The sequence below is a fragment of the Eschrichtius robustus genome, chromosome X (genome assembly GCF_028021215.1).
Source record: "Eschrichtius robustus isolate mEscRob2 chromosome X, mEscRob2.pri, whole genome shotgun sequence".
Lineage (NCBI taxonomy): Eukaryota > Metazoa > Chordata > Mammalia > Artiodactyla > Eschrichtiidae > Eschrichtius > Eschrichtius robustus.
Genome location: NC_090845.1, coordinates 45,737,653 through 45,764,413, shown reverse-complemented (window position 1 = coordinate 45,764,413; position 26,761 = coordinate 45,737,653). Strand labels below are relative to the sequence as shown.

Here is a 26,761-nt window from a genome sequence, read left to right as displayed (position 1 = left end):
ATCCTCATAATTATGCACTTCTCTGAGTTCCAAGGAAATTAAGTCCCCCTCAGGACCATCTAGATTAAGGGTACATATGAGGCCAGGTCTCTGTAGCATGTTGGATCATTCTCCGGATATACCACCTATGTAGTTTAAATACATCACTCCCCTGGGGTCTAAAGTTCCTTAGCAGAGTGATTTTCAACTTCACAAAACTTTAGTAGCAGAACTCTTTCTTCAGATATTACTTGGAACCCCCAAATATAAAATCAATAACGCCCTCTTATTGATTTTATATTTCAGAGTTCCTGATTCTCACCAACTTGCCCCTCCTCTAGCTCCCCAAGGTGTTCTCCAGGGCCATCTTCATAGATTCCTTGGGCACCAAGTACCACAGTATGAAAACAAGTTGAATGTGGTCCTCAGAATGTGGTCCCAGAGCCAGAAGCATGAGCATCAACTGGGAATGTGTTTGAAATGCAAATTCTCAATGCTGCCCCCCATCCCAGGACTACTGAAATCAGAAACTCTGGGGGTAGGACCCAGCAAGCTGCGTGTTAACAAGCCCTCTAGGTGAGTCTGATGCACGTTTAAGTTTGAGGCCTCACTAGAATAGAGTATCGCATTCAGGAGCTATTGGAACAGGGTTGGAGTATTGCCCAAAATTAACATTTCTGGGTGCCTAAATAAGCCCAAACTTATCTGGCAGGCTGTTTTCCATCCACTGTTTTCTTGTACATGAAGGTGATTAAAGACCCTCTCAAGGTCCAACTTTGCAATGGCCTGGGTCCCTTTGAATTGGTTCAATAAGTGAGAAATCACTAGAAAGCCTAGGGAATCCTTACTTTTAGTTCATTAGGGAGAAATAATGACACGCTACATAATTTTTCTTGACAACAAGACTTCAGATCTGAAGCTCATAAAATAATGTTGAGCAAAAGAGGCCAGACACAAAAGCGTACATACTGAACAGTTCCTTTTATAGATGGCACTTTAAAAGGCAACACTAATCTACAGTGAAGAAAGTCAGAATAGGGATTACCCTTTGGGGTTATTGACTATAAGGAAGCAGAAAGGGGGCCTGACTTATGGGTAACGTTCTATTTCTTGATCTGAGTGCTGTTTACAGAGGTGTGTTCATTTTGTAGAAATTCATGAAGTTGTACCCTGATGATATGTGTATTTCCTGTATATTTGATATGCTTCAATGCAAGAGTTTAAAAGTAGCATTAGGTCACCTGCAGGGGAAGGTCAGTGTGTAAATGACACACTACTGTGGGTGCTCGGCTACATACTCTCAGAGGACCAGGGCCTTTGCTTCTGGGTGTGAAATACACATTTGGTGCAAACATAGGTTCCTGGCACCAGGTCTATTGCATTATGACAATGAGTAGTATGGGGTCCATTTTTGTTTGTTTGTTTGTTTGTAATTTATCTTTATTTTTATAGCGGAGTAAAGCTGATTTACAATGCTGTGTCTTTCTGGTGTACATCCACTTGATTCACTTACAGAGAGACATATATATATTCTTTTCCATATTCTTACCAGTCTTATATATTCTCTTACAGTGATTACAATGTGTTGAGTCGAATCCTATGTGCTATACAGTGCTTTTTCTTGATTGGAAAAGACCTCTTGGTTGATGGCATCCCTGATCAGGATTCCCTGTGGATGGGGAAGAAGTGAGGCAGTTACCAAATGTGACCTGTAGGCCAGAGTAAGTTTCAGCACCTGGCTACTCCAGGAAATGGGAAGTGATAGGGTTCTGGATTTCCAAATCCAATTGGAAATTGGATTTCCAATTTCTTAGGCCAAGAGACTGTGGGAAGCATGTGTAGTGGGTAAAAGGTAAGTACCCCATTGTTTGGTCCTTCATCCTGAGCTCTATGGGTGGATAAGGCCCCCAGTTGTGAGCACCCATCTTTTGCCTGTACCCTTCTGGGCCCAGATCATAAATCTACATATGAACCGAGTTTCCCTGGCTTTATCAGCTTGTGGAAGTAAAGAGTCTCAGTTAAAGAATTAGCTTAAATTTCACCAGCTCTTGCCCACATCTGCTCACACAGGAATTCCAGCCCCCATGTAAAATAGCCCAATTGTGTCTGCAAGTCCCTAGTATGTCACAAACCAATCTGTTTTGGGCATCTCCCATGTTCTTCCTCACTTATTCTGGGCCCCATTTTTGTGTGCTTTGCCCATGAAGCTGCTTCAGGAGTATTTACGCCCTCCCCGCCACCCCACCGCTGCTGTACCCACCATGGGAATATTGATGAAGGTGCCAAGGGTGCTACCTCCTGATCCCCCTAAAGGCCCCAACCATGGAGGTGCCCACCCATGTACCAGACATGCTCAAACATGCCTGAATGGCATTTGAGCTCAAGGTAACACATACCTGCCAAATACATGATGCCCTGGTTCCCACAGTGATGTGATCTGAAAGCAAGCCCTGCTGCTGTTACACTCCATGGCTCAATTTGGGGGTTGGTGATGGGTAAGGGCATAGGGCTGGGCTTGAATGGCTCCCCTGTTGCTGAGGGACAATGGTGTTTTCCAGACAGAGGTGAATGCTTCAATCAGGAACTGCCAGGTACAGCTGCTCCCTCTGGTGGTCTGTGCCTTCCACCAGTGGAGACAGGGAGATCAGCTTCAGCAGTCTCGCGCCATTCATATCTCTTAGAACTATTCCTGAGTACAGGGTATTTAAAAGACAGTTTCTGTATCAGACAAACCCAAAATGAAGAATATTCTATTAAAAATGCTAATGCCATACAAGATGCAGAAAGGCTGTGAAAATATTCCTGATTAAAGGAGGCTAAAGAGACATGACAGCTAAAAGCCATACCTCGTCCTGGACCAGATCCTGTGATGAAGAGGAAAAATGCTATAAAGGACATTATTGGGTCACCAGACAAAACTGGAGTACAAATGGTAAATAATAGTATTATACCAATGTTTAATTTACTGAAGCTGCTAACTATACTGTGATGTAGGGAACATGCCTATTCTTAGGAAGTGCACACTGAGGTACTCGGGCATAAAGGGCCATGATGTTATCTGTCCTCAGTCGGTCCAAACACACACACACACACACACACGGGAGTGCATACATGCAAACGATAAAGCAAATGGGGTAAAATGTTAGCAATAGGTAAATCTGTTCTTTACACTATTTGTTTTTCTTTTTGAAACTTTCCTGTAACTTTGAAATTATTTCCAAATAAAAACGTTTTACAAACGTAAAAGACAGCGTCTGTGCAAGCAGTCAGGATCTGGTGGCACATGCCCGACTGAACTCTTCCTGTGGCAGAGATGAGGAAGGAGGACATGGCGGTCTTCCCAGGCAGGGCTCCCACACATCCCAAAGGGGAGTCAGATACCTGCATGAAGGTGCCAAGTGGCATCTGAGGCCGCTTACCTCTTGCTCTCCCCCAGCCTACAAGATAGCAAAAATAACACTTTTTACATTTTCTCCTGAGGATTATGAGCCTTGGGGTGGGGGGATGATGAAAATTTGGTTATGAAAGGAAGGTGATTTGGTTAATTCATCCATCTGGAAAATATTTCAAATACTACATGCCAGGGTCTGTGCTAGGGGCTGAGGACACAGCCCAGGGTACAAGAGGAGACACAACCCCTGTCCTAAAAACGCCTATGAGCTAGCTGGGGATGCATCCACAGCCACACAAATAAATACACATTTCCAAATGAGCTGACCATGAAGTAGACTTGGGGAGCCCTGGGGGAGCCCAGCCTCTTACCAGAGCCAGTGAATCCAAGCCCCATGGGTCTGAAACATTCAGTTCCCCTCCTCCCTCCTCAGGATTTTCTAGGTACTAGGTCCTTTTGTATCTGATGCTAAGGAGAAAAGAAGGAACCACCACCAGTGCTTAACCTGTCCTGGGCACATCCCATCTGTTTGAGCTTAGCCCTCCACAGGCCGCTCTGCCCTCCGTGCGAATCAGAGAGGAGGCCAACATGCCACTCCCCCACTACCCCTGGGCTGGTGGACCAGTGAGCTTTGGAAAACAGTCTTTCTCCTGATCTGTGCCTGTAGGTGAACATAGCTATGCCCATAATGCTTTTGGAGGGCAAAGACCACCAACACCCTCACGTGGAAGCCTGTCAGCCTGCTGGCCCTGAGTCCCATCACTGGGGTGCTGAGTCATGATAACAACATGACAGTTTCCCAAATGGACAGAATAATGACTTTGGGGGGACAGCTGTGGTTCTCCCCCCAGTCCCAGGTGTGGAACCGACTGGGATGCCCTGTACCCAGGGAAAATAGTGGGATCCACTGCCTTGGGCCTCCAAGTAGACAGTACTGGGGAGGGAGTTATAAGAGTGTGTGTGTGTGTGACTACATGTGACACAATGTGTGTCCCTTCTGTCCATGGGTCTCAGGTAGGGCTGACCCTCACCTCTAATGCATTCTGGCCCTGGTCCAAAGAGGTTTCAGATCCAACGAACATTTACTGAGCCCCTACAAAGTTCCAAGCCTTTTTACTTTATACTTTGACACATTTTATATCCTTTAATCTTTAACAGTAACCCTTTAAGGTAGGAATTATCTGCATTGTACAGATGAGAAAACAATCGCAAAGAGGTTCATTGATTTGCTCAAGTATATCATACAGCTTTTTTTTAAAAAAAAAAAAACACTCACACACTATACTCTTAGCTGAGGCCTGTCTGTGTTGGTTGCTTATCTTACAGTGTTTCTTGTCTTCTCTACCTTTGGAGCAATTGCTCCCCTTATACAAAAGCCCCCTTCTTTCTCGTTTCACAGGCCCACGTGGGCTTTTCTTTGTTTAATACTGCATTTAATAGCACAAAAAATCACGAATACAAAGAAACTGGCAAAGGTGTTTGTCAATGAGATATCCCTGCCTCCTCCACTTTTCCACTTTCATACCCATATATGTAATGGGCTACATTTGTATGAACTTTTCCTTTTTCCCTCCAGACGTATAACTGTTATGTGATTGGTCAGTTGAAGCTGAAACACCCATGGAGAAAGATGTTTTACGGTTACAAGGGCACACCCCCCCACACACCACCCCCCTCCCACCCCACACTTTCCCACACAATCTTTTGGAGGAATATAGGATATGTACCAGTGTCAGGATGTCGCTGCTCCTGCCTCCCCCACCCAGAGCATCCTGCCATTTAATCTTCCTTTAAATGACTGCTTAGACTAGAGCCTCTTCTCCCGCCCCTTCTATTTCTCTTCCAATCAGGACCTTTTAGACACTGGGAACTGTTCAATTCTTACTCTGTCAGGCCCGTGGGCCATGCAAGTAGGTCCTTTAAATCTCAATGCCAGTTGTAGTACGGGTGCTGTCATCTTCCATTACAGGTAGGTAGGTCTGTGTGTCACTTCAGTAGGCTTGTGTATTCACTTCTTTCACTTTTTCTGACTCATGTTCCAGGACCTGTTTGTGATAGAACAGTAAATACCCTTCACTGTCCAGAACGTCCTTAATACTGGCCTTGGTGATGACGGCATCATCACACTTGAACCACTGGTCCTTGTGGTGCCGGATGAAGCTGGTGTAGTGGCCACTCTCCAAGGTTCCTTGGTGATTAACCACAGCAAACAAGGAATACTTATTCTCGTCGTTTCCACTATTGGTTGGCAGCTGCAACTGTCCATTCATCCTGCTCTCTTTACTCGAGGCCATGAACGGTGTCATATCCAGCTCCAGCGGAAAGGATATGTATGTAGTGATCTTGCGCCTCTGTTTGGCTGAGTGTTCAAACCGTTTGAAATGAAAACAGGCAACGACAGGTAATTTATTCATTGTGAGCTGTTTGGTAGATTCCTGGTAGCTTTGGCAACTACCGCACTTGATTTTGGCACTGCTTCCTAAGTGCTCTGGCCTCGTAAACCTTCGCAGGCAGTCCGTGAGGGTGGTGATTCCTGGTATGTGGCTTTCCCCATTCACACTGCTCTCCCTCCCTGGGCTCATAGGCCAGAAGGAGGTGCAAGAGCCAGGCAAGTCCAAACTGATGTCCCAGCATGGGTCTATCGTGGTGGAGACACCATGGCAGGCTTGACAGGTAACATCAGATTGCAGGCCACCTGTGAAGATTTGGTCAATGATGCAGTTACAGTGGTTGGGATTGTTGGCTGCCTTCCCGGCATCATCACCTTTGCAGTGCCTGTGCAGGACATCTAACGCTGCGATGAGGAACTCATGGGCATCCTGTTGCCTGTACCCTGCTAAATGCCGTGCGTGTATCCACACCAGGTGCAGTAATTTATAGGGAACGTGAGGAGATGGATTTCCAGAATACAACTCCCGAAAAAGCGAAGACATCTCACAGACCAGACACAACTCGGGACTTGGCATTTCACATCTGTGCCTGTCGGAGAGGAAGAAATCTCTCAGGATCGGAGTGTGGGTAAGGGCCTGGACGATGCAGTTCATAAAGCACGTGTTGCCAAGATTGATTAGTCCTCTTAAACCGATGGTAAAGCTGGAGGTAATTCTTCTTCTCCTTGGGTTGTGGCCCAGCAGTTCTAACTCGGGTTTGGTTGTCTCCCAGGTTGGATATTTCTCACTGAGGCCTGGCATGGAACACTGCTGGTGAGAAACCTCGGTTGAGGTGGAAGCTTGTAATTTCAAAGCTTCCCCTTGCTCTTCTTTGGCAATTTGCTCGATGTCTTTGTCATATACATAATCCTTACACATAAAGCAGTATATACCTCCGTAATAAAGGTCTACAGCTAAGTTGTGTTGTTTTGTCTCGGCGTGCTCATGAATGTGTTTCTCTGTGAAACAGCCAAAGAAGACACAGGAAAGGCAAGAGTGGAGTCTGTTCAAATGGGTGCCGCACACATGGCAGATGCACGACTTTGCCTTGCTTTTCCTGGTCTCTGGGGTTCCACACCACACGAAGCACTGGTAGATCACCCGCAGTTCCTGCCTCCAGTTCTCTCCCACCTTAAAGCTGTTCACGTGGGAACAGCCTGGTGGACCCACAGCGAAATCCACATCCAGGCATCCGCCCCCAGGGCCGCGCCGGGGCCGGGGCCGGGGCGGGGGCCGTGGCCTAGGCTGCGGCGGGGTACGGAGCCGGGTCTGCGGCCGCGGCCGGGGTCGGCGGCGGGGGGCACGGCTGCGCCGCGGGGAGGGATCGGGGGGCCGCGAGGGGTCGGAGGGAAGGGTGGGGAGAGGAACCTCGTCGCTGCCGCCGCCACCGCCGCTCCGCGCCGGGTTCTCATCCTCGGGCTCCTGCTTCGGCTCCCCCTTCGGCCCCTGCTCCGCCTCCCGTGCCGGATCGGGTTCGGGTTCGGGCTCCAGCTTGAGCTCTACCCGGCGGCCCGGACCCTCCGCCGTCTCCACCTTCCCGGCAGCGTCCACCTTCCCTGCCGTCTCCACCTTCCCGGTGGCGTCCACCTTCCCCGCCGCCTCCACCTTCCCCGCCGCCTCCGCCTTCCCCTCCACCTTCGCCTCCGCCTCCACCTTCCTCTCCGCCTTCTCCGCCGTCTCCGCCGTCTCCGCCTCCTCTGCTCCTCCGCCTCCACTGGCGGCAGCTCCTCCCCCTGCTCGCAGGGCTCAGGCGGCCACTGGGCGTGGCGGCGCGGGGGCCACGCAGACCTGGGGTGTCCCCCGCCCGGCCTGAGGGAGCGCGGTGGCTGTGGCAGCTGGACCCAAAAGAGACTTTCACTGAAGGAGGCGGCGGCGGAAGCAGGCGACGCCCCCGGGAATCCTCCCGCCGTAGCCCTCTAGCGGAGGCCGCTCTGCAGCCAGGCCCCGTTTCCTTTAATTCAATATTTCCCAAACTTGCTTGTTCACGAGAATCACGTGGGAGCGTGTTAAAATTACAGATTCCTTGGCTCCACCCGCAGCCCAACTGAATCAGAGTCTCGAAGGGACGTGCTCCGGAACCTGTATCTTTAACTAGGGCCCGAGAGGATTCTTATGATCAGGCAAGTTTGGGAAACACAGCTCTAATTCATTGAGGCTGGCGGGAAGGGGGGCGGGGACCGCGCAGTCTCTTTAAGGCGCTTCCAGTTCTCGGCTCCAATCGCTGCTCTGACCCCCTTCATCGTCTCCTCCCCTCTCCTCGTCCTTCCCTTCATCCATGTATCCTCCCCCAGCCTTGCGGGGCCAGGGACGGAAGGGTAGCCAAGTCCAGAAACGCCCCTGGGGCTGGGAAATGGCCCCCCAGAGGCCGGGTCCTGAGGAGCGCTGGCAGAAGCTGTGATAGGCCATCATCTCTGAGACTGAGCGTGTCCCCATCCCCGTCCCAGGCTCCCCGCCCACCCCAGGTTCTGCTCTGCCCCATAAGGATGAAGCCCCAGCTCCATTCTGGGACAGGCCTGGACCCCAGATGCAGAGGGGCAGAGCTCCCAAGGCCACCGGGCCCGAGGAGGCATGTCCCACGCCCATCTTATCGGCGCTCTGCACAGTCTGTGCCTGCTCCTCGCCTCCTCGTCACCTTTTCCTCGGGCTCCCAAGGCCAAGGGTGGGCTGAGGGTTTGGCAGCCGGCCTTTTGGCCCAGCAGACGCCGAGCCGCCCCGGGAGCAGTGGGAGGAACGAGGCACAACAAGGCCATGCCTACTGCTGCCATCTCCCCTACGGCTGAGAGAGGGGCCTGAACTACAGGACACCGTCCCAAGACCCTCAAGCCCTAGCAGAGACCCGGGGCGGGCAGCAGGTGGGAGGGGCGGGAAAGCAGCTTTTCCATCTGTGGAGCTACCGGTGGGGGCAGTGGGCGGCCACGCGTCTGGGAGGCGCTGCTGCGCTGGGAGCTGCTGGCAGTGGGCAGCGGCACCAAGGGGCCCACGAAGACTGAGCCCAGAACAAGCGGCTTAGGTCTTGGGCAGCTGGGGGATGTTGGGAAGCGACCGCAGGTGCTGGTCCCGGGGAGTGCAGCCCAGGGCAGGCGTCAGCACAAGGCTCAGGAGAAGCAGATAGCCCGTGCTCGAGAGTCAGGGAGGCTGTGTTCCAGGAAGACTCTGGCCCCTGAGTCCTGGTGATAGCTGGCCTTGGCCCAGTACACGCTGCACTGCCCGGCCCGTGGGGCTGTGCTGCCTGATTACATCGTGGCAGAGTTCTCCCTGGTTTGCGGGGGATATCACCCCTCCACCTGGCCCCTTCCTCCAGGTAGGGGGAAGTGCCTAGACCTACTGGGGTCAGCAGCAGGAGGTGGTTGTCAGGAATCAGGAGCCCCTAAGGAGGATAGGATGCTGGTTCCCATACACCTGAGGTCCCCAGAGCTGCCCTGGTGCCTCCTCTTTCAGCATCCTTCCAATAAATGCCTGCCCTTTTTGGCCTGCAACAAGAGGAACTGCAACTAGAGCACCCACTGAAGGAATCCTGCTCCTGCAAGGGTGGGGGCGGGGAAGCACAGGAGATACTCTCATCCCACCTCCACAGAGTAACAGACATCAAAGAGACCTAAGGATCTCAGTGCACCCAAGGCTATCTGCCGCTGAAGACTAACCATGGCAACCTGACTGCCTTACGGATCGTCTTCCTGCGGAAGCCCCCACGTCCAGCATGTTCTGGAAGGGAAGGGGGCGGCTCTGCCATCATTCAGTCACTCGACAAATGTCTATTAAGCGCCAACCCAGACCAGGTGTTGTACTAGGAGCTGTACCAAACACACTTGCTCCAGGGCCTGGGTTCCCCAAAAGGCAGACTGAGGAAGTGTCTAGGTCACCAGCAGAGAAGAGACACCAAAAACAAAAGAATCAAGAAAAAAATATCAGAAACAGTTTGACATTCGATTTTTTTTAAACAGTCCTCATGGGAAAAGTCAGAATTTTATTGTACTTCCTTACATTCCTTTCCTGATTGCATGTTGCTTTTGCTCTGAATCACATGCGGGGGCGGGTGGGGGGGGGTCAGCATAATCCTTTCGATGCTTGGTGCTTGTATGGGTCTGGATTCAGTCCTGGGAGAATGCCACCATCTCTGCCTCACAAAGACCTGACTGAAGGCTAGCCAGAGGGACTGACCTAAGAAGAGACCCCCTCCTCATTACAGTTGCCATGCCTAGGGTTGAATACAACTCTGGCCACAAGGTGGCAAAAGAGTATATGATGCTCCCTCTGATATTTGTTTTGTATGTTTATATAAAACTTGGTTTATATCAAAATGCTCTCTAAAATATTTTTTAACGTTGTGCTCCTTCACACACATTTAGGTTGACATCTCAAATTTTGCATCCAAAATGTCAAGCTGCAAATAATGTGATTTCTGACAGATATTAACATTCACAAACAAAACGTCACAGTTTTACGTGAAAGCAGTGAAACCTAAATACGTTAGTGATTTGAGAGCCACCGTCATGTTTTAAAAATTCATAACCGAGCTCTTCTTTGATAGTTAGGAGGTGTACATTTTCCCTTTTCTGCCTGGATTCTCAATTCCATTTTATTCTTCTAACGGAATTTTATCTTTATGATATATATTTTTGCACTTGAAATGATTTTATTGATTATCCTATCGTATTTCCCTGCAGCAAAAATATGTGTAAATTCTGCTATTTAAATGCTTTTTAAATGTTTCTGTGATCCTAAAGCTCTAAGTGTTGTTCAAAATTTACTTTTGCTCAAGTTATCATGACAATTAGTATTGGAATATGATAGATCAAAAAATTGTAAACATATTACAAAAAATTGTAAACATATTACAAATTTTGTTGGGTAATTATTAAACGTAAAAACAAAAATTTACTAAAGATAGACAAGTCGTTTTTTTTAAAAGGTTGGTGTATCCATAGATAAATATTGCTTATTTTTAGAGTGAGGCAGGATTCAGCATCAATTCTCTTCCCACTTTTTTTTGGTTAAACGTTAGCACACAGAAACCTCTTTTATATAAATAAGTAAATGGGAATGGATATTTTGTTTTAGCAATATCACGCAAGTATTTGAACTCCTTTGAAGATATATGGGGGAAATTACACAATGATTTACCTTCAAAATTATTTTTCATGATTAGTCAGCTGACAGCTCCATTGGGTTCGCTTTCAATTTTACTGGAAGCCATCTGAATTGCAAAAGGATTTGATACCAATATATTCATTTGTTAGAGCAATTTGTTTCTTCACCATCGGCAGCAGTGTTTGGAACTGTCTCTCTGGTTCCCTGAGGATTTTTTCAAAGATATGCTTTTCTTTTGTAAAGTGCAAAAAGGACTATTGTGAAAAGGGAGATGGAAAAAGAGATCCAGCTTGATTCTTCCACTGCTAGTGTGTTCTCTGGCAGATCAATTTTAGGAAATATGAAAATGAAATTTGAGGATGTAGGAATCGATCCCCTTAAAACTGTAAGTGCTTATTTACCCCTTGGAAAGTCCTATAGCCCCAGGGTAATACACACTCCACTTTTAAGGTTGCTGGTTTATATTTGTTATTATAAAAGTAATATATACATTGTATATATTATTGTATATATATATTGTAATATATACATTGTATATATTATTGTATATATATAGTAATATATACATTGTATATATTATTGTATATATATATTGTAATATATACATTGTATATATTATTGTATATATATATTGTAATATATGCAATATTTGTGGTTTTTAAAAGGGGGATAAAAGAAGGCATAACATGAAAAGTTAAAGCCCCTCTCTCCCCTGCCAATCAAACCCAGTTCTATTCCCCTGAAATAACCACTTATTAACAGTTTGTCATGTATCCTTTGGGAAATTTTCTATGCAAATACAAGCATGTTTTATACACTTATCTTTTTTATGACAAATAAATGAGACTGTAATATACGTATGGATCAGCAACTTAGCACTATATGCTGGACATTAGGCAGCACTCTCTAAGTTGATCTACACAACCAAGGCAATGCCAATAAAAATTCCAACGAGTTTTTTGGAGGAGAATTTTACAAAATTAATATGGAAGAATAAAAGGCATTTCCCCCTTCTTCATTTCTCCTTCTTCCTCCTGGAAATGAGGATTTAATGGCTATAGCTGAGTAGCCATCTTGCAACCAAAAAACTGATTACCTCAGGACCTAATCTTACATGAGAAAAAAATGCCATATGTTACCAACTCTAAAAGGTACATCTCTTCATGCTTCAACATCGCTGAAATCTTTGAATGACAGCTTGTGGATTATATTTGCCAGCATTTTTTCCTCTTTCTTGGTACATCAAATAATGATGTGTCCTAGAATCAATATAACACTTGAAACGTCATCCTATTTAAGCCTTTGTTATTTGGATCCCTGTTATGCGTAGCTGAGTACATTTCCCAAGTGACAGCAGGCTTTCCATTTCACTCTTAGTGAAGTCCCAGGTCCTCATCCTGGCCTGTAAAGCCCTGTAGAATCTGGCCTCAGTCTCTTTGACTTCACTTTCTGTCAACTCAGCCTTGCCTCAAACAAACTATACGTACTGTTGTTCCTTGAATAAGCTAAGCTGGCTCCTGCTTCCAAGCCTGTGCCCTTATTGTTCACTCTGCTTGGAAAGCTCTAGCCCTAGAAATCCTCATGGCTTTCTCCCTCACTTCTTCAGATCACTGCTTAACTATCACCTTATCTCAGAGTCCTTCCTTGGCCTCTATATAAAATGACACCCCATCCCTGCTTTATTTTTCTTCAAAACACTATTACCACATGATGTATTAAATACTACACACACACACACACACACACACACACACACACACACAATTACTATAATGTAAACTCCATGAGAGTAAGATGTTCACTATTCTATTCCCAGTGCCTCTTTGGCACTTAAAACGTATGTAAATACATGTGAAATAAACAAGTTAATGCTTTTCATCATGAGTGAAGTCAACCGTATTTTCAGGTTTATTGATTATTTTGTATTACCTTTTTTGTGTGTGAAATGCCTGTTTACATCCTTTGCCTAGTTTTCTTTTGGCTTCTTAGTAACCCTAATAATAAGTAAAACTTACATGGTGCTTGAAGTATACCAAGAGTCGTTCTACTAAACTGGTTAACCCTCACTACAATATTAAGAAGTAGGTGTTGTTAAAATCCCCATTTTACAGATGAGGAAACTGAGGCATAGAGAGATTGAATGAAACCCAAGGTGACACAGCTGGTAAATGATGTACCTGGGATTCAAACCCAGCAGTTGGAATCTAGAGTTTAGATTATTAGGTATTAGTCCTTTGGCTGTCATATGTTTATTTTCCCAATTATCATTTAACTATTGTATTTTATTTCATTTTTTCACCATATGGTGTTTAATATTATTATGTAGTCAAGATTCACAAACTTTATGGATTCTGGATTTTTAGTTTCTCAGGTTTTTTGTGGTTGTTTTGTTTTGTTTTTCTGAGTATAAACATGTAGAGCAAGTGCAAGGTCCTGAGACAAACAGCTTGATGATTTTAAGAAATGAAAATATGGCCAGATTGGCTTGAATTTGGAAGACGGAGAGTGGTACAAGATGATGAGTATAGAGATGTAGGCAGGGACAAGATCACCTGGAGCCTCATAGACCATTGTATAGGATTTGAATATTATCCCAATTATGATGGGAATCATTGGGGGTTTAGCAAGGGAATGACATGATATAATTTATGATTTACATACAATAATTATAATCAAATAACAGTAAAAGTAACTAACATTTATTGATTGTTTATGATACTCCAGGCACCCCTATTTGATAAGTACTTTACTAAGTTATTTAAACTTCATAACACCCTGATGAGGTAGGTCCCAATATTATTCTCACTGTACAAATGAAACCAAGGCACAAAAACAATAAGTACCTTGAATTTGCTCATGCTTACTCTCTGCTTCTATACCTGTTCCCATTCAGAATATATCTACTATCAACAATAAGACATCTGACACCTACTTTGTCCAGGCCCCTGACGTCCCACTAGTGGTCCGCGAGTCTTCACTGGGCTAAAGAAAGGGAAAAAGGCAAGTTCACTCAGCACTAAGGCCCTTAGGTCTGGGAGCTGGTCAGGTGGGCTCTTCCCATCCCATTTGGGCCATGCCAAGCTGCCCTAAGTTCAGGAATAGCCAGCCTCCTGGCCTGGTCATAATGACCAAGGTAGCCAGCTCAGCAGCCCTGCTCATCGTTGTAGCAGGACAGGGCCTTGCACCCTGCATCCCCAGAGCCATACCAGCAACCAGGGAACTAAGTGATAGGCTCATCAGGATCCACCACAGGCTTCCAGGAGATGCAAGCCCTACAAAAGGAAGCAGCAGGCCTAGTGGTGTGGAAGGGGGCAGAGAATGGAAGTTAAGGCCTTCTTCAAGCACACATCGAGCCCCGGGTAGCCTCACCCGTGTGATTCCAATGGCCCAGGCCTTTTTTTGGCTGAAAGAAAGGAAAGGCTCATAGAGAGAGCAAAGTCAGGCTTGTGAGGGATGACAGCAAAGATGTAGGTTATATACTGCATCATATGCTAACCAGCCATTTTCCCAGTTTTCACCACATATTGCTTCCAGTAGTCTGTTTCTTAGCTTCCCTCAGTCTTCAGCAACTCTGGCTATACCTCTTCAGACTGCTGCCCCATTTGACTTATATGTTTTTTCTTTCTTTTTTTGTACTGAGTTATAGTTGATTTACAATGTTGTGTTAGTTTCACGCGTACAGCAAAGTGATTCAGTTATACATATATATAATATATTATTTTCTCAGATTCTTTTCCATTATAGGTTATTACGAGGTATTGAGTATAGTTCCTTGTGCTGTACAGTAGGTCCTTGTTATTTATCTATTTTATATATAGTAGTTTGTATGAGTTTGTATCTACTAATCCCAAACTCCTAATTTATCCCTCCCCCTGCCCTTTCCTCTCTGGTAACCATAAATTTGGTTTCTATGTCTGTGAATCTGTTTCTGCTTTGTAAATCAGTTCATTTGTATCATTTTTTTTAGGTTCCACATATAAGTGATATGATATTTGTCTTTCTCTGTCTGACTTACTTCACCTGGTATGATAATCTCTAGGTCCGTCCGTGTTGCTGCAATGACTTATACTTTTGATTCCTTACCTCTCTGCTTCATAACATGGGCTCTGAACAGCCTCCTGCATGCTGGTGCACATCTGGCCAACCACCTATCTTACCTCTGCCTTTTAGAAAAACACTGGAATCCCAAAATCTGTTTCCAGTGCTGGAGGTTGGCCCTGTGGAATATAGCATGGCCCTGGGTCTGACTTTAGACGGAGGCACAATGAAGAACATATTCTCCCATTTTATTCACCAAAGTGTGGAATCTGACTTCCTGTGCTTGTCCTAAATGTCTCTTTCAAGTTCAAACGGTGGGAAGGGTAGATCTTGTAGTATTGTACCAAAACTGGTACTTAAAAATCTTAATCACACTTTCTCCTCTGTTTCAAAACCTTATTCCTATTTTTATTTTTTAAATTCTTATTTATTTCATTTATTTTTATTGAAATATATTTGACATACCACATTGTGTCAATTTGAGGTATACAATGTGTTGATCTGATGCATTTATATATTGTAATAGGATTGCCATTGTAGAGATAGTTAGCACCTCTATCACATCACATAATTATCATTTCTTCCCTGTGGTTGGAATAATTAAGCTCTAGTCTCTTAGCAAGTTTGATGATTATAATACAATATTGTTGTGTATATTCACTACACTGTGCATTAGATCACCAAGATCTATTTATCTACTAGTTGCAAGTATCATTCCTTTTTAAAACCACAAAAAGCAATATAGACAAAATTATATAACCTCAGCAGAGGGGAGTTTAGCAATGTCTAGCAAGATTACATATGCACTCACTATTTGACTCAGTAGTCCCACTCCTAGGAATCTAAACCAAACACACACCAGCAAAAGTACAATGACACATACACAAGGCAACACTCTGCACAAAGGGCAAAATGACATATGCACAGGGCAACACTATGTGAAATAACAAAAGACTGGGAGAAAACAAATGTCCACCACTAGGGAACCAGTTGAATAAATTATACTGGAGCCATAAAATGGAAAGCTGGGAAAAAATTTTAATAAAATGAAATGGAATACTATGGAATGAGATAGATTTCTATATAATATTTAGGAGTAATATTTGGGATATATTGTTAAGTGGAAAAAGCAAAGTATAGAATATTATATATATAGTAGTATGTTAGCTTTTGTGTAAGAAAGATGAGGAAATACAAATATTGACAGAAACATTATGAACTTATGATTTATTTATTTTTCTCTTTCTAAAAATAAATATTTCCTAGCTTTGTCCACTGAAAAGATATAGCAGCAATGACAACCTACTAGCAATGTGTGTATTTAATGCCTAGACTGTGGTCTCTAAATCTCATTTCCTACCAAAAGGAACCAATCATCTTCCTTGAAGAAATAATTGTTTAAAGGTATTTAACAGGAAATGTACAAAATGATCCTGGGACATCTTTTTTTTGTCAAAGAGCAAGGAAGATATCAAAGACTAAAGTAGTCATGTCAAAAGAACACAGGATTCAAGATGAAGGGGAGTTCCCATTTGCCTATATTGGACAATTAGAGCATCAAAAAATCTGCAATTAATCAACCATCAAATGTATAAAATACGAGTTCATAATGACATTAAAAAACATTGGTGGGGGGCTTCCCTAGTGGCGCCCTGGTTGAGAATCTGCCTGCCAATGCAGGGGACACGGGTTCGAGCCCTGGTCTGGGAAGATCCCACATGCCGCGGAGCAACTAGGCCCGTGAGCCACAATTACTGAGCCTGCGCGTCTGGAGCCTGTGCTCGGCAACAAGAGAGACCGCGATAGTGAGAGGCCCGCGCACCGCGATGAAGAGTGGCCCCCACTTGCCGCAACTAGAGAATGCCCTCGCACAGAGACGAAGACCCAACACAGCCATAAATAAATAAATAAATAATTTTAAAACAAACAAACAAAAAAAAACATTGGTGGGACTTCCCTGGTGGTGCAGTGGTTAAGAATCCGCCTGCCAATGCAGGGGACACGGGTTCAAACCCTGGTCCGGGAGGATCCCACATGCCGCGGAGCGACTAAGCCCATGCACCACAATTACTGAGCCTGCGCTCTAGAGATCACGAGCCACAACTACTGAGACCACGTGCTGCAACTACTGAAGCCCGCGTGCCTAGAGCCCGTGCTCCGCAACAAGAGAAGCTGCTACAATGAGAAGCCAGCGCACCACAACAAAGGGTAGCCCCCACTCGCGGCAACTAGAGAAATCTCACATGCAGCAATGAAGATCCAACATAGCCAAAAATAAATTTAAAAAACCAAAAAACAAAAAAAACATTGGTCACCCCTGGGTGATGCTAGGGCACCAAATTATTGTTGCAAAAATTAATAAAGATAAAAATTAAGAACTTATCCCACCTTTCCCATAGTTAATGATATTCTTCTTTATGCAATAATTCCAGATAGCAAATGCAGAAGGAATGATAGAATTACTATATCACTATTTATAATCCCTAGTGAAATAATAAATCTAGGCCATGGTTTCTCGTCCCCAGCACTACTGACATCTGGGGCCAGATAATTCCTTATTTGGGGACTATCTATGCATTGTAGGATTTTTAGCAGCATCTCTGGTCCCTACTCCCTAGATGCTATTAGTACCACACACACACACCCAGTTGTGACAATCAAAAATGTCTTCAGACATCGTTAAATGTCCCCTGGGGGACAAAATCATCTCTGGTTGAGAACCACTAATCTAGGGCAATGATCATGAATGGATTAAAAGAAAAGATTAGGCAAATGATGATGGGGAACTTTACAATGGAGGGATCAGGTTGATACCACCTGAACCCACTGATCAATTTTAGCATCACTAAGAGTGGGACAGCTAGATATTATGTGCCTTCTGATGTGATGCAGTAGGAATCATACAGCATCACCTATTATATATTGATGCCAAAAATAAAATAACTGAACCTAAATCTTATCAAGTATCTAGCTCTAATTCCCAGTTGATGGTGAATATGGGAAGTAGAAGAACAAGTTCAGTGTCACCACTAAGAAACAATCAGCAAAATCCAGAATGTGGAATTTTTTATAGGAAAAATGACCCATTTTTAAATGATAAATGGCATTTAAAAGAAGATGAGTAAAACAATAAATGTTTAAATAAAACAACAACAACTACAAGGTAAACTAATACTGTATGATTCCACTATATGATACCCTGGAAAAGGAAAAACTATGGAGACAGTAAAAAGATCAGTGGTTGCCAGGGGTTAGGGAGAGGTAGGAATGAATAGGCTGAGCCCCAAGGATTTTAGAGCATTGAAAATACTCTGTATGATACTATAATGGTGGATACATGTCATTATAAATTTATCCAAACCCAAAGTGTGTACAACACCAAGAATGAACCTTAATGTAAACTATGGACTCTGGGTGATCATGATATGTCAATGTAAGTTCATCAATTATAACAAATGTACCACTCTGGTGGGGGCTGTTGATAATGGGGGAGGTTATGCATATGTGAGGGATGGGGGTATATGGAAATTTTCTGTACCTTTCACTCAATTTTGCTGTAAACTTAAAACTGCTCTAAAAATTAAAGTCTATTTTTAATTGAAAAAAAGAGAGAATGAGGAAAAGAAAGATGGGAGACTTACAAATTCTTTTCTAGCTTTATTGAGGTATAATTTACAAATAAAAATTGTATGTATTAAGGTGTACAATGTGATGTTTTGATATATGTATACATTGTGAAATGATTACCACAATGAAGCCAATCAACATATTCATCACCTCACATAGTTACCTTTTTTTAATGGTGAGAACAGTTAAGATCTACTCTCTTAGCAAATATCAAGGATACAGTACAGCATTATTAACTATAGTGACCATGCTGTACATTAGATCTCCAGAACTTATTCATCCTACATAATTAAAACTTTGTACCCTTTGACCAACATGTCCCCATTTCCCCCACCCTCCAACCCCTGGAAACCACCCTTCTACTCTCAGCTATATGAGTTGGACTTTTTTAGATTCCACATATAAGTGACACCATGTAGTATTTGTCTTTCTGTGCCTATCTTAGGAAATTTAAAGATTTTTAAAAGAGACTTAAGAGAGATAATGACCAAATGCAACATTACATTTGGTTTGGGTCCTATTTTGAAAAAAAATCAAGTTTAAAACTACTTCTTGAAACAATCAGGAAAATTTGAATATGAATTTGTATTTAATTACATTAAGGAATTATTGTTAATTAGTAAATTGTGATAATGGCATTGTGGTTATGTAAAAAAACGATTTTCTGTTATAGATACACACTCACATTGAATGAGATAATATTATATCTAGGATTTGAGTTAAAAGACTGCAACAAACCTTGGGGTGGAGAAAATAAATAAAACATGATTGGCAAAACATTGAAAATTGTTGAAGCTGAGTAAAGGGGATTCATTCTACTAATTTCTCTACCTTTGTGTATGTTTAAATTTTTCCATAATAAAATGAAGTTTAAAAACAAACTGAGTGAGACTTCTGTTTCTAGAAAGATGTGGTAGGTGTACTTCTCCCTACTTCTCCTGCTAAGTACAGTTTAAAACCCTGGACACTGGTTATAAAACAAACGTAAAAAGAGTCTGAAGAGTAGACAGAAGAAGGCAGACTGGCTATAGAACTCAGAACCCAAGGAATGACAAAGCAGTGAGTTCCCTGAGGTTTTGTTCTGTTTTGTTTTGCTTCATATATCCTATACTGGGTGCTGGAGAAGCTGAAAACCTGGAAACATCAATGGGTATAGGAAAAAAAGAAAAAAGGAGAGGAAAGGAAAGGAAAAGAAAAGACAAGGCAAACCAAAAAAGCCTGCTCTCTCTAGGCAGAGGACCAGGAAAGGGGCAACCTTGCAAGACAGAAAAGTTTTAGATAATAACCACTCTACCCCAAGCAAACCCCACAGAAAAAATTGAGCCACCATCCATGCCAACAAAGGCCAAATGGAAAAGTTAAACTTCCACCCTTGTCAGGCTGTAATATGCTAGGATGGTGTCAGAGAAAGACAAGTTGGGAGGCTGAACGTTCATTCCTACTGGGAAGTAACAAGGCCCCTTTGATGCAGTGTCAGTGGAGACTACATGGAAAGCCAGGACTTCATGCCCACCTGGTGATAACAAGGGGCCCCTCCTCTTCTCACCACTGGAGTGCTATCAGAGGAGTCCCAGTAGAGAATCAGCACTTTTACCGCCATCTAGTAGTAACTAGCATCCCTCCCCCATCGTGGTGCCAGTGGCAGTCATGAGAACTACAACAAGGCATTCCTGCTCCTCTCAGCCAGGGTGGTATCAGCAGAGGCATAGGGGAGAGCCAGAACTCCCACCTTGCCAGGTATTAATGAGGAGAACCTCACCCCCAGGTGTCAATGGAGGCTGAATGAGGAACCTGGACTCCATTCCACCTGGCAGCAATGAAGTGGCATTCCCTTACCACTGCCAGAGCAGTGTCAGAAGCATAATAAAAATAAAGAGATTTAAATGCTATCCAGAGTCTCATAACATATTATCCAAAATGTCAAGATTTCAATCAAAAATCAGTCGTCATATCAAAAGCCAGGAAAATCTCTGCTTGATGAGAAATGACAACTAAAAGACACAAACAATATGACATAGATGTTCATTAAGATGTTTCAATAAGCAATTACAAACATAATAGAAACAAAATTTTAGAAAGTCTCATCAAAGAAATAGAATATATAAAAAAGAACTAAATGGAATTTTTAAAACCAAAAAATGCAATAACTGAAAGTTTAGAAAGTAATAGATGGGCTCAGCAGCAGAATAGAAGAGACAGAGGAAAGAATTAGTGAACTTTCACAGAACTAGAACAAAAAATTTCACAATTTGTATGGAAACACAAAAGACCCCGAATAGCCAAAGCAATCTTGAGAAAGAACAACGGAGCTGCAGGAATCAGGCTCACTGACTTCAGACTATACTACAAAGCTACAGTAATCAAGACAGTATGGTACTGGCACAAAAACAGAAATAGAGATCAATGGAACAGGATAGAAAGCCCAGAGATAAACCCACGCACATATGGTCACCTTATCTTTGATAAAGGAGGCAAGAATATACAGTGGAGAAAAGACAGCCTCTTCAATAAGTGGTGCTGGGAAAACTGGACAGCTACATGTAAAAGAATGAAATTAGAACACTCCCTAACACCATACACAAAAGTAAACTCAAAATGGATTAAAGACCTAAATGTAAGGCCAGACACCATCAAACTCTTAGAGGAAAACATAAGCAGAACACTCTATGACATAAATCACAGCAAGATCCTTTTTGACCCACCTCCTAGAGAAATGGAAATCAAAACAAAAATAAACAAATGGAAACTAATGAAACTTAAAAGCTTTTGCACAGCAAAGGAAACCATAAACAAGATGAAAAGACAACCCTCAGAATGGGAGAAAATATTTGCAAATGAAGCAACTGACAAAGGATTAATCTCCAAAACATACAAGCAGCTCATGCAGCTCAATATCAAAAAAACAAACAACTCAATCCAAAAATGGGCAGAAGACCTAAATAGACATTTCTCCAAAGAAGAGATACACATTGCCAACAAACACATGAAAGAATGCTCAACATCATTAATCATTAGAGAAATACAAAGCAAAACTACAATGAGATATCATCTCACACCAGTCAGAATGGCCATCATCAAAAAATCTACAAACAATAAATGCTGGAGAGGGTGTGGAGAAAAGGGAACCCTCTTGCACTGTTGGTGGGAATGTAAATTGATACAGCCACTATGGAGAACAGTATGGAGGTTCCTTAAAAAACTACAAATAGAACTACCATACGACCCAGCAATCCCACTACTGGGCATATACCCTGAGAAAACCATAATTCAAAAAGAGTCATGTACCAAAATGTTCCTTGCAGCTCTATTTACAATAGCCAGGACATGGAAGCAACCTAAGTGTCCATCGACAGATGAATGGATAAAGAAGATGTGGCACATATATACAATGGACTATTACTCAGCCATAGAAAGGAACAAAACTGAGTTATTTGTAGTGAGTTGGATGGAACTAGAGACTGTCATACAGAGTGAAGTAAGTCAGAAAGAGAAAAACAAATACACACATTATATATGGAATCTAAAAAAAAAGAAAGAAAGAAAATGGTCAGAAGAACCTCGGAGCAAGACAGGAATAAAGATGCAGATCTACTAGAGAATGGACTTGAGGATACAGGGAGGGGCAAGGTTAAGCTGGGACAAAGTGAGAGAGTGGCATGGACATATATACACTACCAAACGTAAAAAAGATAGCTAGTGGGAAGCAGCCACATAGCACAGGGTGATCAGCTCAGTGCTTTGTGACCACCTAGAGGGGTGGGATAGGGAGGGTGGGAGGGAGGGAGATGCAAGAGGGAAGAGATATGGGGCCTTATGTGTATGTATAACTGATTCACTTTGTTATAAAGCAGAAACTGACACGCCATTGTAAAGCAATTATACTCTAAAAAAGATGTTTAAGAAAAAAAAGAGGGCTTCCCTGGTGGCGCAGTGGTTGAGAATCTGCCTGCCAATGCAGGGGACACGGGTTCGAGCCCTGGTCTGGGAAGATCCCACACGCCGCGGAGCAACTAGGCCCGTGAGCCACAACTACTGAGCCTGCGCGTCTGGAGCCTGTGCTCCGCGACGAGAGAGGCCGCGACAGTGAGAGGCCCGCTCACCGCGATGAAGAGTGGCCCCCACTTGCCGCAACTAGAGAAAGCCCTCGCACAGAAACGAAGACCCAACACAGCCACAAATAAATAAATAAATAAAAATTAAACTTTAAAAAAAAAAAAGAAAAAAAAGAATTAGTGAACTTGAAGATAGAACAATAGAAATTATCCGGTGTGAGCAATGGAAAGAAAATAGACTGGGGGCAGGGAAGGATGGAATGAACAGATCCTAAGGAATGTGTGGGACTATAACAAAAGTTTGAACATCTGTGTCATCACAGTTAGAAAATGAGAGGAGGAAAAAGATAGAGCTGAAAAAGTATTCAAAGAAATAATGGCTGAAAAATTCCCAAAAGACGTAAACCAATAAATTCAAGAAGCTGAACAAACTCCAAACTGTACACACATAAAGAAATCCATGCCAAGACCCATCATACTCAAACTTCTGAAAACAAAGGACAAATAAAAAGGCAGCAAGAGAGATGATGCCTTGCCTTTAGGGGAAAAACAACTTGAGTCACAGAGGATTTCTCATCAGAAACCATGGAGCTCAGAAGAAACAGATACGATATTTTTCAAGAGGTGAAGGAAAGAACTATCAATCGAGAACTCTATGCCCAGTGAAAATATCCTTCAGGAATGAAGGGGTAATCAAGACATTCTCAGATAAAGGAAAACTAAGAGATTTTGCCACCAGCAAACCTACCCTGAAAGGATGGCTAAAAGAAGTTGTCTAAACAGAAAGGAAATTATAAAAGAGGGAATCTTGGAACATCAAGAGGGAGAAAAAGCATAACAGAAAGAGTAAAAATATGGATAAATACAACAGATTTTCCTTCTCCAATTGACTTTTCTAAATTATGTATGAAGCAAAAATTGTAAATACTATCTGATGTGGTCTTCAATGTATGCAGTGGAAATATATAAAACAATTATATTATAAATGAACTAGAGTAAGGTTTCTACATTTCATCCAAACTGGGAAAATGTTGATACCAGTAGACTATGATAAGTTATGTATGTGTAATACCTAGAGAAAAAGCTCTCTCTTTCTAAATAGGTGGAGAGATGTACTGTGTTCATGGGTTGGAAGACTCAACATATAAAGATGTCAATTCTCCCTCAAATCTATATACAGCATTATTTAATGCAATTCCTATGAAGATCCCAGCAAGATTTTTTTTACAGATGTAGGGAAAGTGATTCTAAAACTTATATTAAAAGGCAAAGGAACTAGAATAGCTAAAACAATATTGAAATAGAGGAATAAAGTTAGAGGAATCCCAATGCCTGATTTTAAGATTTCCTATATGGTAATCATGAATGTGTAGTATTGGCATGGAGATGATAGACATATCAATGGAAAAGAATAGAGATCAGTGATAAAGAATCAATGATCAGTGGAATAGAATTGAGAACCCAGAAATAGACCCACACAAGAATGGCCAACTGATCTTTGACCAAGGTGCAAAAGCAAACCAATGGAGGATAGTCTTTTCAACAAATGGTGCTGGATTAATTGGATGTCCATAGGCCAAAAAAAAAAAAAAAAGAAGAACCTCTACTTAGACTTCAAACCTTACATAAAAATTAACTCAAAATGAATCATAGATTTAAATGTAAAACTATAGAACTCTTAGAAGAAAACATAGGAGAAAATCTTCAGGCCCTAGGGGTTGGTGAAGAATTCTTAGACATAACACCAAAAAGCATGATCCAGAAAATTAAGAAATTGATAAATTATACTAAATCAAAATTAAAGCTTTTGTAAAAGACTCTTAGGAGAATTAAAATATAAGTTACAGACTGGGAAAAATTATTTGCAAAACGCCTATCTGACAAGGGGCTCATAACTAGAATATACAAAGAATCCTCAAAACTCAACAGTAAAAAAAAAATCCAATTAGAAAGCGTACAAAAGACTTGAAGAGATAGCTCACTGAAGAGGATAAACAGATGTCAAATAAGCATATCAAGAAATGTTCAATATCATTAGCCATTAGGGAAATGCAAATTAAGACCATGACGAGATATCACCATATACCTAGTAGAACAGCTAAAATTAAAAATAGTGACAATACCAATGTTGGTAAAGATGCAGAGGAACTAGAGCTCTCATACATTGCTGGTGGGAATGTCCAGTCACTCCGTAAAATAGTAGTTTCTTAAATGACTAAACTACCATATGACTCAGTAATCTCACTCCTAGGCATTTATGCCAGAGAAATGAAAACTTCCACCCACACAAAAATGTGTACTTGAATGGTCATAGCAGCTTTATTTGTAATAGCTTAATTTGGAAGTGACCAAACTGTCTTTTAATAGGTGAATGGTTAAACAAACTGTGGTATATCCATACTATGGAATACTATTCAGCAATAAAAAAGTCAAACTATACACACAATAATTTCGACGGATCTCAAAGACATTATGCTGAGTGAAAAAAGTCAATCTCGAAAGGTCGACTCCATTTATATAACATTCTTGAAGTGACAAAATCAAGAGATGGGGAACAGGTTAATGGTTTCCAGGGGTTAGGGATGGTGGGTGGGAGGGGAGTGGGTGTGAATATAAAGGGTAGCAGGAAGATCTTCATAGAACTTCATAGAATAGTTCTGTATCTTGATTGTGGTGGTGGTTACACCAATCTACACATGATGAAATGACATAGAACTATGCACACACATTGTTCCAATGCCAATTTTCTGTCACACAACATGTAAGTTTTGGGGGAAACTGGGTTAAGGTTATACAAAACAAATACAATCTCTTGAAAAAGGAATTTAAAATAAAAACAAGAGGAAATTGAATTCACAGCAATAAATTTCTATCATGTTGTTTTTAACTAGAATGTTAGGGTTTTTTCCTGAAAGCAGAGGTTCCCAAGTGTCTCCAGAGGCTCTAATAAGCCTGACTCCAGAGGGTCTATGTGACAACATGTCTTTTGCTGCTCCCCTGGGCAACACTGGTGGAATACAGGAAGCCCAGGCCTTCATCCAAGACCACAGCTATAGGAGGAGCTTTCAGAATCATGCAGGCTCTCACTAGACATGCTTCCACAACAAGGGGACTTAGCAGACTGACTCGGCTCTCTTTTGTTGTGCTCTAGGCCATAGGCCTCCAGCTAAATCAGAGTTAAATACCCTCCAATCCAGCCCAATCAGTGACTGGTGAATACTAGATCTTTTCATACAAACATGCTCATTCATTCACACCAAAGTGATTTGTATAAATTAAATATAACCCCATGTCTGCTATCTTGGCTGGCACTCTGCTATTTCTTGACCACCATGTTGTCCTGCTGGGAGGGATGAAGTGAGGAAATGGTTTCATGAAGTCACACTGTAGGTGAGCTTAGGCAAGATATTTAACCTGGATCTCAGGACCTGGAGTTGAGAGCAGTAGAAGATCCAAGTGCTGCTCTTTCTGTCTATCATCATAAATGCCTCTGTGACTTTTATTATAACAACAACAAGAACAAGAATTTCATTTACCCAGTTATAAATTCATCCTTTTTAAAAATTATTATTATTTTTGAGTGGAATAGCAGCAGATCAGAACTAGGTAAGCCCTGAGTCAGCAAATTTATCAGGAAGACCTCCCACAGAATTGGAAAGATCTCTAACATCTTCACATTGTCAATATGGGTTTGGGGAGCCCTAAGAATGCCAGAAAAATCTGCCGCCAATAGATGTGACATGGAGGGGAATTCAGCATCCTGGGGAATTTTGGAGTGTTTCACTAAGAGCTGAGTGATCAACTGGGATGGGGTTTCTTAAGAAAGACTCATTCCTAGGATGAGCTTACTTTACTTAAGAGTCAGATCAAGATAGATTGGGGAGGGATGGGTGGAAGATTCTGGAACTACATTCGCTTGTGTGAAGACAATGTCCCTAGTGGAGGGGCAGGAAACCAGGAAAGTTAAAAACAGAGAAAGGGATCACATTACCAAAATTTGTGACAGAGCTTTCCCTTTCCATGAGATGGGGAGAGGGAGCATGAACAAACTGAATAAAGCATAGTACAATACTGACAGATTTCTTGTGGACAGATGAAAGTGGCAGGCCAGTCAGTTTCAGTTTTTAAAGGTCAAAGGGCAACAGCTCTAACAAATG

The 26,761-nt window shown here is 42.6% G+C and overlaps 1 protein-coding gene across 1 annotated transcript; it reads right to left on the bottom strand.

Moving 5' to 3' along the window:
- Window positions 1-5,070: 5,070 nt before the first annotated feature.
- USP27X (ubiquitin specific peptidase 27 X-linked) lies at window positions 5,071-6,920 on the bottom strand. Its single transcript, XM_068533235.1, has one exon. It carries the CDS (start codon window positions 6,676-6,678, stop codon window positions 5,362-5,364), a length of 1,317 nt encoding a protein of 438 aa, XP_068389336.1. The 5' UTR covers window positions 6,679-6,920; the 3' UTR covers window positions 5,071-5,361.
- Between the last annotated feature and the right edge of the window lie 19,841 nt (window positions 6,921-26,761).

Coding starts and splice junctions, on each gene's coding strand:
- USP27X (XM_068533235.1), bottom strand. CDS start 6,678: ATGTGTAAGGATTATGTATATGACAAAGACATCGAGCAAATTGCCAAA.